Source organism: Squalius cephalus (genome assembly GCF_949319135.1).
Source record: "Squalius cephalus genome assembly, chromosome: 23".
NCBI classification, from domain to species: domain Eukaryota; kingdom Metazoa; phylum Chordata; class Actinopteri; order Cypriniformes; family Leuciscidae; genus Squalius; species Squalius cephalus.
In genome coordinates this window covers 7,385,691-7,400,367 of record NC_137144.1, presented here as the reverse complement: position 1 = coordinate 7,400,367, position 14,677 = coordinate 7,385,691, and the positions used below count along the sequence as shown (strand labels likewise).

The 14,677-nt window shown below is 41.1% G+C and overlaps 4 protein-coding genes across 4 annotated transcripts; all 4 read right to left on the bottom strand.

The window, feature by feature from the left end:
* Positions 1-8,291: 8,291 nt before the first annotated feature.
* LOC307151741 (histone H2B) lies at positions 8,292-10,301 on the bottom strand. The gene has a single exon (XM_079859882.1). The coding sequence runs from the start codon at positions 9,195-9,197 to the stop codon at positions 8,823-8,825; it is 375 nt and encodes a 124-aa protein (XP_079716008.1). The 5' UTR covers positions 9,198-10,301; the 3' UTR covers positions 8,292-8,822.
* Positions 10,302-10,371: 70 nt separating this feature from the next.
* Positions 10,372-10,717, bottom strand: LOC307151745 (histone H4). Its single transcript, XM_079859887.1, has one exon. It carries the CDS (start codon positions 10,696-10,698, stop codon positions 10,387-10,389), a length of 312 nt encoding a protein of 103 aa, XP_079716013.1. The 5' UTR covers positions 10,699-10,717; the 3' UTR covers positions 10,372-10,386.
* An 800-nt stretch (positions 10,718-11,517) lies between these two features.
* Positions 11,518-12,011, bottom strand: LOC307151915 (histone H3.2-like). The gene has a single exon (XM_079860161.1). It carries the CDS (start codon positions 11,982-11,984, stop codon positions 11,574-11,576), a length of 411 nt encoding a protein of 136 aa, XP_079716287.1. The 5' UTR covers positions 11,985-12,011; the 3' UTR covers positions 11,518-11,573.
* Positions 12,012-13,638: 1,627 nt separating this feature from the next.
* LOC307151735 (histone H1) lies at positions 13,639-14,274 on the bottom strand (the record flags this gene model as incomplete). The annotated part of the gene is made up of 1 exon (XM_079859876.1): positions 13,639-14,274. The coding sequence occupies one exon, from the start codon at positions 14,272-14,274 to the stop codon at positions 13,639-13,641; it is 636 nt and encodes a 211-aa protein (XP_079716002.1).
* Between the last annotated feature and the right edge of the window lie 403 nt (positions 14,275-14,677).

Sequence of the window (14,677 nt, the reverse complement as noted above, 5' to 3'; positions counted from 1 at the left end):
GCTAGTTGAAATGTATGTATTTAATAAATTAATTTTGAGACCTTATTTCAGACACATTTGTGTTAAGCAGTGTTGGTTTGGTTTAAATGTAAAATAAATTAAAAAATCTGTTTGTTGTTTTTAAGGCCTTTTCTTCATGTAAAAAAATTGTAGTAAGTTAAAGTTAAGTTAAAAATTAAGATAATTGATCATCTGCAACTAAATTAGACTACTGTGACTAACAACAATGTTACTTTTGTGTATTTTGTTTAAAAGATTCCATTCTTATGACTCCCTGATGGCATTCTGGAGGCTCATCGAACCAGCAACATCAAGGATGATCCGTGCCAAGTGTGGCAAGAGAAGCATCGGCCTCTGTGGCAGAGAAGACAACATCGAACAGATCAACTAAGTTGCTGCCCATAGATGAGTTATTTCTTTTTCTAATTTATCTATCAACCGGATGCACACAGAGAGAGCTTGGCCACCGATTTAACATCCATCGGACAACAGCCGGCAGGATCATCACAACCTGGGCCAGCTTTCTTTACTGTGTACTGGGAGCTGTGTGTATCTGGATGACACCTGAAGAAATCACAGCCAACCTACCTCCTGAGTTCAAGGAATATGCAGACACTCAGGTCATTGTGCCAAACTCCATCCTCACTTGTGCTACAGAGTGAGGTGTACTCGCACTACAAATCACACTGTACCTTCAAGGCCATGATTGGCATGGCACCACATGGTCCTCTGACATTATGGGGGCTCTGTCAGTGACCGTGAGCTCTTCAGATTGTCGGGCATCATACCTCTCTTGTCGCCTGACATGGCTGTGATGGTGGACAAGGGCTTTAGAGTGGACAACCTTGTGCCAGGAAAGCTTCACAGGCCTGCCTTCCGCTCCAACAAGGAACAAATGGCAGCACAGGACGTCCTGGAGACCCAGTCAATCGCGTGGCTGCGAGTTCATGAAAGGCTAATCAGGCGGGTTAAGGAGAACAAACTTTTTGACACTGTAATCCCTTTGTCTATTTCAGGGAGCATTAGCCAACTTTTCACTGTAGCTTGTATCTTGTGCAACTACCAAAATGGACCTCTGGTCAAAGACTGGAGAGAACATAAGAGCCAGGTAGAAATCTGACTGTTTGCTTCATGGCTGGCTGCTCCTCTTCCTCATTTTCCTTTTTTTTTTTTTTTTTTTTTTTACAAACAATATACTTCACACCACAATTTCGTTTTGGCTTACATTTACTGACTTTTTTTAATTAATAAATGATTTATTTGAAATCTATATTAACTTGGTCTTCCTTTGTGTTGTTTAATTTCCCCTCAATTGTGCCTGAATCATTGACTATTAGTTTAAAATCTAGCAAAACACTGGTATGGGTTCACCTTTGCTGTGTACACTTTAATTGAAGTGGTCAATCCTAAAAGTGTTACAACTCTGTTTAGCACACATTTTCTGATTAGTAACTTGACAAATTTAAATTAACTTAAATTTAAAACAACCCACTTGAAGGCCTCACACTATAATGAGATATCAACAAGAACAAGACAAGTTGTTTACTGATAATTCATTTTATTACAGCAGATATTTATGTAGGTATGTGTAGAAAAAAAAGAAGTCTGCTCTCTCTCTTATTTTTTGCATCACACCACTGTCCCGGTATATTCTTTGAATCAGGGTGTCTTCCTCCGCAAACACCACAAAATCGCACCACTCCATCCCTGTTAGGAGCAGCTGACCCTGCACCTGCCAGTAGTAACCATGACCCTGCTTCAATTCCAGGTTGCCGTCTTTCATTTTCAGATGTGGATAATCCACATAGCTCTTAACGTTTGGACATTTCATTTCCACAAGGCCGAATTCAGAACTTTCTGTTGGGTCAAAGACAACCCCATCTGGGGATGTACCTAGCCATGGAGTGTCGGGGTGCATAATGAAGCCACAAGGGTAGTAGTTCACCCTCTTGAGCTTGCAGTACTCTTCGATGGCATCAGCTTCCATTTTGAGACCCCTCTTCATTGCTCATCGTTGCGACGGAAGCGAATGAATCAAAACTAACTTTAGCTGGAAAATAACTATATTAAAGAACTGCTATAAAGCCAAAACAATCTCTGTTACCTTAAATTATACGTTTTTCTCTGTAAAGCTGCTTTGAAACAATCTACATTGTTAAAAGCGCTATATAAATGAAGATGACTTGACTTGACTTGCTGCTGTCTGACGGACCCCTTTGAGCAGCCGGTCTGCCATCTTATCTATGGTGCATGGTTTAGCATGGCATATTTCCCCAAAATGTGAGGAAGTGAGTCTGGGTTTTCTCAGTCTATGTCAGTCTGCTGATGTACTTTGACTCCTAGTTGCATCCTCTATTTTCTTAAAGGGGGGGTGAAATGCTATTTCATGCATACTGAGTTTTTTACACTGTTAAAGAGTTGGATTCCCATGCTAAACATGGACAAAGTTTAAAAAATAAGTTGTACGTTTGATGGAGTATTTCTGTGCCAAAAATACTCCTTCCGGTTTGTCACAAGTTTCGGAAAGTTTTTTTCGAGTATGGGCATGTGTGACGTCAGATGGAGCGGAATTTCCTTATATGGGTCCTAAGGGAACTTCTCTCGGAGGGCGCGCGCGCACCCGTAGACCAGAGCCATAGAGGTAGACCAGAGCGAGAGAGCGAAACCATCAAAGCGCTGTGCTCGCTGCTAGTGCATTTCGACGATGATTGTTTTATAAACAAGGCCAGTTTGACGCCGGATTTGCAGATCATCTAATGCTTAAGGATGGAGCAGTCCCAATGATAAAGATTAACGGTCGTGCGTTGGAACCGTGAGTAAAACTGCTTCAAATGTCTGTGTGTTGTTAGGTATCGGCCTATCGGTATAGCACAGCCCACACGGCACGCCTCCAGCCGCTCGTTTTTTTCCGGAAATTCTCGGTAAAGCCTATCTTTCTTTTATAAATATAATAAAACTAAAGACTTTTTGGAGATATGAAGGATGCAATTCTACTCTATAGGTACTCAAGATTAACATGAGATTGACTGAAACTGAGTGTTTCATCCCCCCTTTAACCATCTCCCTGGTAACCTCAAGTGACTTGAAGTGCAGCTGTTGATGCTCAGTGAAAACGAACATACTGCATGATGTCTCCAGTCTGCAGCCAGCCAATGGCAAATCTGGGCGTGGTGGAGCATCATGGTGAGCAAAAGGGCGACTTCTTGCCTTGGGTTGTTGGTGTGACAGAGGACTGCCTGCTTGTACCAAACCGAGTGCAGATTCCACTAGTGGCACCTCACAGGTGATACCCATTGTACAAATGGTTGGTGCAGAAACAGGGGTGAACTCTTTGTAGATCTCTGACACTCTGAGAATGGACAGGTCCAGCAACTCTCCACTGACGGCTTTGTTCAATGTGGACCTATTTGAAACAAATTGAGAAACACCAGTAAGATACATCACTTCATAACTACAAGTAACAAACTCTACAGTTTTCTTGATTTGATTGAGAAAAGTAGGCCTAACAAATTAATTAATAGATTACTAACTACTAGCCAAATTCTCACCTTACTCCCTCAGCCATGGTCCTCTGCTTTGGTTTGGCAGACATCACAGACATCTTCTCGACAGGACCTGGTTTAACACTCTGTGAATATAGGCCATAAGCAGCGATGAGCGTATGTGATGTGTGTGTGTAGATGTAGTATTGGAATTATTGTTACATTATTCCAAGACTTGCCAGGGTTCTTGACTTGTGCCACTGTTGTTCACCCTCCATACAGCTCAGCACTGGTGGAACAACTGGAGTGTCTAGCTGAGAATAATGTGCAGACTGGAAAAGTAGAGCTACACAATGGTTACAGAGCACTGATCCAGCTACACATGTACAGCTGTGATGGGCCAGCTCAACAGGGATTGAGTCCTTCAGCCCCACCTGTAACCATTAAAAAAAAAAAAAAAAAAAAAAAAAAAAAATATATATATATATATATATATATATATATATATATATATATATATATATATATATATATATATATATATATAAAAGAGTAGCATAACTGATTTGTCATATATGTATATGGACTACTCAAGTAAGCTACTATTTATTTTGTACACTGTTAGTTAAAAAAGCTAGTAAAAACGTAACTTTTTTTTCTTGTAAACACTGTTAGCAAAGGGATTAATAATCTTTTTCTTTTTATGTGGTCAGTGGAGCAGTCTGTTTGATTTGCAGGTACACTCAGAATCCCCACTTAAAAAGTACCAAGATTGCAGCATACCTACTTAGACTTAGCAGATTTACATGCACTTCTATACCTATCTTATGTGTTTCACCTTTCACATGGGATGTTCAGCATACCTGGAAAAACAAACTATACTACACCACTGATTGCAGTTAGTGAAAACATTGTAGTAACATAGCACTAAGCTTACACTGGTCGTTTTTAACGTGAATGGGGGACATGGTTAACCAAATGAACATGGTTAACCTAGAGCAAAAGAACACGATTAACCCAGGAACATTCTTAACGCTACACTCATCCTACACTTAAACTGTGAGGTGGTTTAGATCTGTCCATTGACGGATGACATAACGCCCTCACACACACTACTCCTGCCACTGGATCTTTCTGAGACACTGAGAGGAAATACAAAACCCAAATTAAAAATACACACAACCAGTTGATAATCATAACAAGGTATTTAATAACACTAATAAAGTATGTCGTAATATTGACACGATTTGATGTGAGTTAAAATACTTGGCTGCTAGCTAGTCAATGTCTAACGTTGACAGCTGATCTAACATTAGCCGCTAACAGCTGAGGTATCGCTACTCACCTTCAAAGTTGTGGATGTAACTTGATATGTACAATCTAAATCCTTTTTCACGCTTGCAACCGGGTGTAGGTGAACAGTGGTCGACAATCCTGTGGACGTCGTTCACGTCAATTTTCGGGAGGCCTTGTAGACAACGGGTGAAATATGCCATCTTTCTCAATCAATACTATCCTGCCATCTCGCTGCTATAGCAATGCTGCGAACCGGAAATGGTCGACCGCACACTCAAGGCGGCGGAAGTAGAACTCCTTAGTTACGTGCACGTAGCCTATTGGTCAAAAGTGATAAACAATTAAATCATATTATTAGTAACTGAATATATGATTTTTCATCGTAATGCTCTTAATTTAATGTTTAACTTAATGTCTTTAATTGCTCGTTGTTGCAGTTAATCTGAGGCTCCCATGATGACATGACCAATCTTGCCTTCTTTATGCTTGGCCCCTTAATTGCTGCTTGCAGCTATATTTATTATTACTATTATTGTAGAGAAGTCTATCCTTTTAATTGCACTTTCATGTTTCACCACTAGAGGGCACATGTCTTTCACTTTACTGATACCATACAACAACCCCTTTAAAGGAGTCATGACCTAGTATTACCTTGGATACCTACTGCTGTATTATAGTCTTTCAGGCCCTTCTAAAAAAGAAAAGTGGAAAAAAAATAAACACAGAGCTCCTCAGACCCTTATTTCTGAAGGCATTATTGTCTCGCGAGATCTGATGCGATATTTTGGCTGTCGTGGACAGTCATTTTAATAATGCAAATGAGGGGCGCGTTGATTGGTGGCAGGAAGGAGGGGGTTGACAGCGCAGGTGACGCTTTAGCATATCATTACAAAATGACATCATGGCGCAAATTATGAATGAACCCGACCTGGCCGCGACCGGCTTCCCGGCCAGTGTATAAGTACGAGGCGCCGTTTAGGGCTTAAATCAAACTTCATTCACGCACACATAAATGAAACACGCTTGCATACATACTAAGTAGTCACACATACATGTATATGAACTCTCCACGCACATACTCATATGAGACGCGAGCACACACACACAAACTCGCGCACATACTCATGAGACGCGAGCACACACACACACACACACAAACTAGACGGCGCCTCATATATAAGCGTTAGGCAATCAATATACAATAGCCGAATTCATGATGATCTCAGTCATTTGTTGTTTGCAAAGTAACGTTAGCAGCCATTCCCCATGTTTACCTCGAAGCTAATACTCCCGCTAGCATACAATAGCCGCATTAGCAGTTGGCTGCTGTTTGTTACACAGAGTAGAGCAATAAAAACACATTCTTACTGTTTCAATTGCAGGCAAGTGTCTGATTGTTGAAAATGGCCCCTTTTTCCAGAGCTTCGATGCCAACTTCGCCTGATATTGCCTCAAATTTGTGAAGGATTCCGGCGTAAAATGTTTAGTTAGCACAGACACATAACGTTAAGCCAGTGGGAAGGGTTGTAGGAACCGCGTCATTAAAAATGAATTTAATCCACTGGTCCCTGACAGCTTGGTCCGTTCTTGGGAGAGAAAACACATTTACATGTTGATTCTGGCAGTCAACAACAGAGCAACTTAGTGTGCACTACGTTTCTGCTTCTTTCTCGACTGAATATGAGGGGAGGAGGGGCGCCAGGGCGCACTTCCTGCGGCAGGTCTGCGGTGTCCATATATGGTATATCCTGCCCCGTCATGACGTCAAGTCGGGGCTGAAATCAAAATCTCGTATTTGAGTGCGCGTGCACGCGCGCTGGTTTATGAACCCTGGGGTAAACGAACGCTTCACTTTTAAATATCGGCTTCCCGGCCAGTGTATAATCGTTAGGCAATCATAACATACATTGATTCTCGTGGAAAAGTGAAAATTGCAGGTCATGACTCCTTTAAGACCCGCTTTATACACCGCACGCGCTGGGTCACGGCAAGCATCCGAACTTTAAAGCTGTGTGCATTTGTGAAGAAAAGGAAAGTGCATTTCTTATTTTCATGTAAAAATGTGCACGTTAATAATGTTGTTGATATTATTATGATGTTGTATTAATCTTGTAAGTTTGTATGTGCACCAGATGACGTCACACCTCTACAATTATTATTATTTTTCCTACATATGAACTTCTTTACAAACATTTTAATGGATTGTCTTGTGGATTAGAAGGAGCAGATAGTAAAAGAAACGTATCATCAAGTGCCCTGCATGCATGAAATCTTTCAGTTTGGTTAAACCGTTCTCATGTATGCTGGACACTTGATTTTCTTTTCACTGCATTTCCTTCCAGCATCTGTTTCATCTCATCTTTGAACGACCTCTTTAACCCTTGTGCTGCTTCAAAACACTTTACATAATTTGGTGTTCTGGTTTAAAAATGGCTGGCCTTTTAAAATTGCTTGTAAGTCTCTCGTTATCTCTAAATATTGGATTCAGTCTTTTTGTCAGCTCATTTTATTTCATTTAGCACAGGTTTTGTATTTCTTTTCTTTTTTTGGATCTGACTGACCACAGGCCTCATTAAATTGAATTTATGCACCTCAATTTTTGACTGAAAAAAACATTATTTAAAAGTATAATTTAGGCAAAATTTTATGAAATTATCAAATATTCTATACAATTTATTAAAAATGACCGGCCTACATAAAAATGCTTGTAATCCTTTCAAAATGCTATATTATTACCAAATATTTGTCAACTGGATTTCTTTCTTTCAGCATAGGTTTTGTATTTCTTTTTGGATCTGACTGCTTTTAGGCCTCTTTTTCCACAGATATTAATTTCATCCTATTCTGAAGTGCATCAAACATCCATCTAACATTACCACACACTGTAAGTTTTAGTCCACTTACATTAAAACAACCAGAGGGTTAAGTAAGTCGCTTTGGATAAAAGCGTCTGCTAAATGACAGTTAAAAAAAAAGCATAATAATAGCTGATCCATGTACAGTAAAGTACAGTGACAGCTGTGCAAAATTCAGACTGAAATTGGCCTTCAGTCATCATCATCTGACAGGTCAGTTGGCATTAGTCTTTAGGAAACTGACCATGATAAATCCAAAGATTGAGTTTTATTATTAGACTTTAAGTTTATTAAGTTAATTCCAGAACAGTACATCATTTAGAAATTAAGAAAGTTTGAGGGCTAAAATTGAGATTTCACAAATGTGTATTTAAAAGTAGTAATTTAGCCAACACTGAAATCATGTTTTCTTCATCCACATCATTCCAAAGCAATATAAATTTACCTGGATGGTTTTTCAAATATAACAGGAGAATGAATGTATTTGCTCTTAAATTCTTTCATTCGATAACTATTACCTCAATAACCCAACCAAACAAGAATTAAACTATAAAGCTTTCTTAAACTTGTCATTTTCGCTGAATAACAAAAAACAGCTTTGGATGAAACACGGATCAAATTACAGTTTAGAAAATCCACCAATTTACAACGTGTTTTTTCTACATTTACCATATTTAGTTTTGAATGTGGTATTTGCAACAGATTCTAAAACATCTGAAAATTTTTTTTTTTTTTTTTTTAAATGTAGGGTCGGGCAGGTATGGATTTTAAAATTGTAATTTATTATTTGTTATATGTATGGACATTTATTTATGTTTAAACCACTTCTATTATTGATTGGTATCAGGATGTTTCAACCACTATAAGAAAAAGTGTTTTTCAAAAAATGTGCCTATACTCTACCTTTAGGAGAAAATGGGTGGCTCTTAAAAAGAGACATTCGAATCAGGTGAGAGAAGGAGTGAGATGAAATAAAAAGTAGCTGTTGAAACTATGAAAACCTTTAAAAGTTAAAAATTCTGAGAAAAAAGAAAAAAAAAAAGTTCATGCATCTGAGAGAAAGATCAAATATCAGAAGAGGCAATTTTTCACCATTTAAACAGTAACAATCAACAGAAACTCTTTAAATAGATAGAGTGGGTGGCTCTTAAAAGAGCCTTTGTGGCAGCTGAAGTCTTCAGATCCCGCTTTACTTCGAGCTGGTGTATTTGGTGACGGCCTTGGTGCCCTCGGACACGGCGTGTTTGGCCAGCTCTCCGGGCAGCAGCAGACGCACGGCGGTCTGGATCTCTCTAGAAGTGATGGTGGAGCGCTTGTTGTAGTGCGCGAGGCGAGACGACTCACCGGCGATGCGCTCGAAGATGTCGTTGACGAAAGAGTTCATGATGCCCATCGCCTTGGAGGAGATGCCGGTGTCAGGGTGGACCTGCTTCAACACTTTATAGACGTAGATGGCATAGCTCTCCTTCCTGGACTTTCTGCGCTTCTTTCCTCCCTTACCGGCGGTCTTGGTGACGGCCTTCTTAGAGCCCTTCTTGGGCGCGGACTTTGCTGGTTCAGGCATGATGATGAGTGATCAGAGAACTGACGAATCAGTGTAAAATCCAGTGCGATACAGAGGCATTTATTCGCTCCTTATGTTAATTTTCAAAGAGATTCGAGAATCTGCTGATTGCCTGTTTTCATAGGCCAAACCCATAAACTCGTATTTCATTGGACAACTCAAAGAATCACGAGAGGAACAAGTGCCAATCACGAGCGGTTAAATGATAGCCCCTCCTACCGCCAAATGTTTGAGTGACACGCCACAGGACACTGTTTCCTTTGTTCATTTCCCGCTATTTATTTTCGTTTTGATAAAATTTTGAAGAAAAAGCCAAATATTACGCATGATCGTGTAATCTGAAAAGTCTTTTTTGAAGGGAATTAATAATAGCAACGATAAAATTCCTTTAAAAACAGCTTTGTATACCAGAAAGTCTCTCAAAGCCCCTTTACCGCTGACGTTTCACTTTTATTTTCACCATTTTCTCTTTTTTTCTTGTTTCTGTAAATCACTTTAAAGTCTAATAGGTGGTGAATCTCTAGGAAATGTGCTTCTGAAAGAAAAGTTCATAAAATTACATTTTTTATGCGACTTTAATGCAACTATACAGTGAACCGTATGTGACCCTGGACCACAAAACATTTATACATCGTATGAAAGCTGAATAAATAAGCTTTCCATTGATGTATGGGTTTGCTAGGATAGGACAATATTTGGCGGGATACAACTATTGAACATCTGGAATCTGAGGGTGCCAAAAAATGGAAACATTGAGAAAAATCACCTTTAAATTTGTCCACTTATGTTTACGATTGTGCTGCATTCATTCACAAAAAAAGGGTTTTATATAATGTTAGGAAATTTACAAAATATTTTCATGGAACATGATGTTTACTTAATATTCTAATGATTTTTGGCATATAAGAAAAAAAAAAAAACTATAATTTTGACCCATTCAATGTATATATTGCCGTAAATACACCCATTCTACTTGTGACTGATTTTGTGGTCCAGAGTCACATATTCAGTAAAGACAAGTCAAAACTATCCTTGCAGAATTATTTTTCCGAAAACAAATTAAAATTGTATCATTTACTTTAAAGAAAAGCATGAATCATTACTGATGTAGCAAGACTCTTTAACTGAAAGTGTGTGTGGCTCTTAAAAGAGCCGTTGGGTTTGTGTGGTTTCTCCTGGTTTCAGGCGTTTATCCGCCGAAGCCGTACAGAGTGCGTCCCTGTCTCTTCAGCGCGTACACGACATCCATGGCGGTGACGGTCTTTCTCTTGGCGTGCTCGGTGTAGGTGACGGCATCGCGGATCACGTTCTCCAGGAACACCTTCAACACTCCGCGGGTCTCCTCGTAGATCAGACCGGAGATGCGCTTGACGCCGCCGCGGCGAGCCAGACGACGAATAGCGGGTTTGGTGATTCCCTGGATGTTATCGCGCAAAACTTTACGGTGACGCTTAGCGCCTCCTTTCCCGAGTCCTTTACCGCCTTTGCCTCTTCCAGACATGTTTCACTCAATCCAGTCAAATGATGACAAGAAATGTACGTTCACCGTTGCAAGGAGGCCTTTTATATTTACTTACAGGACCTGATAGAAACCAAGACCGCGTCACAAGACGCAAAACGCCCCTCCCTCAATATAGTTCCAGCACAAAACAATGTGGTTTAACCCAAACCATAATCTAACGAGGCCTGTCCGAATTCTTTCATGTTTATAAGATTTATTTCATTTGATGAAGAGGATGTTATAATATCATCATATAATATACAGAGATACTGAATGCTAATGGAATGTGCTAATCTAGAAGTACAGTATAGTACATTTTATATTAGATAATTCAGATATATTTGCAGAATATAAATGATTTCAGGCCTCAGTGGTTTAAACTGTATGTCTACCTTTAGCTGAACTTGCACCTGTATAAGAATAATCTCTAAAGTTGGCATTGAACTTGCGCTAAGTTTCAAAACAGACCATGCCACTATTAGGGAGTAGCTGGAAGAAAAGAATTGACTGAAAAAAACAACCACTGTAGTCTTGTTTGGGGAAACTGAAGATGAAAAGAAGCTTTATCTGTAAATATTAAGATAAATTTCTAGCTCCGTTGAAACTCTCCACAACATTGGAATCTGAGTGCGCAGTTTATTGACATCACAGTATTGAAGTAAAATAAAAAGAACATTTCCTTATGTCTAAGTAGTTTGTAATAGAATTAGACTTATATTAATGGTAACTGATGATTTAGAGAACGGTGACCCAGAGAGTATTAATGTATTGCGTGAACGCAACTTTCTATATAGGAGTTTAACTGGAAATGATCTCGTTCAGTGCAGTTTTGGTGGCTCTTAAAAGAGCCGTTGTGGGTTGACGCAGACGCGGGTTTAAGCGCGCTCTCCGCGGATGCGGCGGGCCAGCTGAATATCTTTGGGCATGATGGTGACCCTCTTGGCGTGGATGGCGCACAGGTTGGTGTCCTCGAACAGACCAACCAAATAAGCCTCGCTGGACTCCTGCAGGGCCATGACAGCGGAGCTCTGGAAGCGCAGGTCCGTCTTGAAGTCCTGAGCGATTTCTCTCACCAGCCGCTGGAAGGGCAGTTTGCGGATCAGCAGCTCGGTGGACTTCTGATAGCGGCGGATCTCCCGCAGAGCCACGGTCCCGGGCCGGTAACGGTGAGGCTTCTTGACGCCGCCGGTGGCCGGAGCGCTCTTACGGGCGGCTTTAGTAGCGAGCTGCTTCCTCGGGGCTTTACCACCGGTAGATTTACGAGCGGTCTGCTTGGTTCTTGCCATTGCTGCGGTCTTTCTCTTTGTCCTGCTTGCGCTGGAAGGGAATGCTGCAATACGTTATACACCCGCTTTTAAAGCATTGAACCGCCACGAGCTCATAGTGTCGCGAGGATGCAGACCTTGTGATTGGCTAATACGTGACGTCTGCGCATGAGTGCCAGCCAATGACTGCGCGTTTCCTCTTTTTCAAACAAGTGGAAGGTTTCCCGCTCGAGCTGCTTTTCTTCTGTTGAATACTTCATATGCATCAAACAGTGTATATATATAACACCTCCCTGGTCTTTATACTCACAATGTTGTATTAAATTGTTCTGAAATAGTCGCCTTAATTTCCAATGATTGTAGATCTCGGATTAGAAGATCACATTACAGTCTGTATAAAAACACTGCAGCGAGACACACTAGGGTTTCCATCCGCCCCGTAAAATAGGGGATCAAAGAACCAGAGTAATATTCACCAATTTCTTTTACCATGAAGCCGATATGCATGTGGCTTTTTATTTTGAACAATTTATTGACAAACCCACATTAGGGGATCATAATGTGCTTATGACAAACACACACACACACACACACCTGCGACTGTAAGGTTACCTGTAATCGTCGATGATGCAGAGCAATCATATATTTCACTAGTTTAGCAGCTAATGGGTAATGTCAACCAACCAACCAACACCTTTATGGTGTCTATAAAAAATACCAATGAAAAACACTCTCTATCAGATAAAATGGGTGGCTCTTTTGGCCTTTACAAAAAGAGCCTTTTGGCCTAAATAAAACTAACTTGAGTCGACTTATTTCGATTTGGAGGGTTTCTCTGTCTTCTTGTATCACTGTATATTCTGTGCACACTGACTATCTGATACTGTACAGTATTATGTTCCTATTGCAATATTGGAGTTTTATCACTGTCCATATTGTTGGATGTGGGGTTGTTTGTGTTGTATTATCTCAATTCCTCAGCATAGTGTTGTGTGTATATTCTGTCTGTACCGTGTTGTATGACATTTATTAACAGTCTGAACCCTCTTGTTTTTTTGGGCCATTTACAATACGTCTTAACCATAGTTATTACATGGCTGGGCTGAATTCCAATGTAGAATGCGGTCTGTTATTTCTTGATAACAGACCGCTGCGAAGTATAACAGACCGTTGCCATGAAAAACAGCGCGTTGCTATGGACGCGGAACGGACTATTTTCTTTGGCGGAAGCAATACAATCGTTTTTAAATCAATAAACTCCTTTTTAAATCAATATTTCGTGGCAAATGATTTATTTATTTTGTAGGTAGCCATGTAATAAGCGGGATAATGTATAGAGAGGCGGTCGTTATAGCGAATAACAAGCCCTTCAGGCTGTCAAGACCCCTCCGCTTCGCGTCGGGGTCTCGTTCAGCCTGTCGGGCTTGTTATTCGCTATAACGACCGCCTCTCTATACATTATCCCTTACATAATGGTTCACTTAAGTTAATATAATTTTTTTTAACAGGGTGCTTGGTTTTGTTTGTTAAATGAATTAGTCTAAGAGGTTAAAAAAGACCATCTCTATTATCTGCTTTCGAAATGAACAGAAAACTTCAATATAAATAAGTTTTGCTCTAATTCAGAGTAAGTGGGTGGCTCTTAAAAGAGCCGTTAAGGCACAAACAGTGAACTTTACTTCTTTTTGGGCGCTGCCCTTTTAGGCTTGGTGGCTTTAGGTTTTGCCACCTTAGGTTTAGCAGTCTTTGCCTTCTTGGGACTCTTGGTTGCTTTCTTAGCGGCTGCTGGTTTCTTTGCCTTCTTGGGGCTCTTCGTCGCCTTCTTAGCGGCTGTGGCGGCGGGTTTCTTGGCCTTCTTGGGCGACTTCTTAGCGGCGGGTTTCTTGGGCGATTTCTTGGCGGCGGGCTTCTTTGCCGCAGCGCTCTTGGGCTTCTTGGCAGCAGCGGGTTTCTTGACCGCGGGCTTCTTCGCTTTAGTAGCCGCTTTCTTCTTGGTCTCGGCTTGCTGCTTGTTGAGCTTGAATGAGCCCGAGGCGCCGGTCCCTTTGACCTGCACCAGGGCGCCTTTGGTCACCAGGCTCTTGATGGCGATCTTGACGCGGGAGTTGTTCTTCTCTACATCGTAGCCGCCAGCAGCGAGCGCTTTCTTCAGCGCGGCGAGAGACACGCCGCTCCTCTCCTTGGATGCGGACACAGCTTTGACGATGAGCTCGCCGACGCCTGGACCTGCTTTCTTCGCTTTCGCAGCGGACTTCTTCTTGGGCGCTTTGGCCGGGGCGGCAACGGCGGGTGCGGGTGCGGTTTCTGCCATTTCTCTCTGATTGGATCTACAGTCTTTCAAATGCTGTCTCTGATTTCTTTCTGCAATGACTGGCTCTCGCGCGGCGCGGCGCTCTTAAATAACACATGAGAACCTTATAGACTCAACCTGCCCGCTCGGCGTCTGTGCGCGTCCACGAGCCCCTCACGAATGTGTTTTCTTCTCTTACATTTGAGGCAAAACTGGAACGGTAAAATAGTTTAGCACAGTCAAAACAAAGTGAACACCAAGCAGAGGTTCTGAGCTTTCATTTGAGACTAATATACGAGAAGAGGAAATGCTTATTTTGCTTTCGTCAGATCAAATCCAAGGCGAGCATCAGGCACGGGAGAAAGCCGCGTGTAAATTTGATAAATAGTTTTAGTGTAAAAGTTGATAAAAACCTGAACGCGTC

Coding starts and splice junctions, on each gene's coding strand:
- LOC307151741 (XM_079859882.1), bottom strand. CDS start 9,197: ATGCCTGAACCAGCAAAGTCCGCGCCCAAGAAGGGCTCTAAGAAGGCC.
- LOC307151745 (XM_079859887.1), bottom strand. CDS start 10,698: ATGTCTGGAAGAGGCAAAGGCGGTAAAGGACTCGGGAAAGGAGGCGCT.
- LOC307151915 (XM_079860161.1), bottom strand. CDS start 11,984: ATGGCAAGAACCAAGCAGACCGCTCGTAAATCTACCGGTGGTAAAGCC.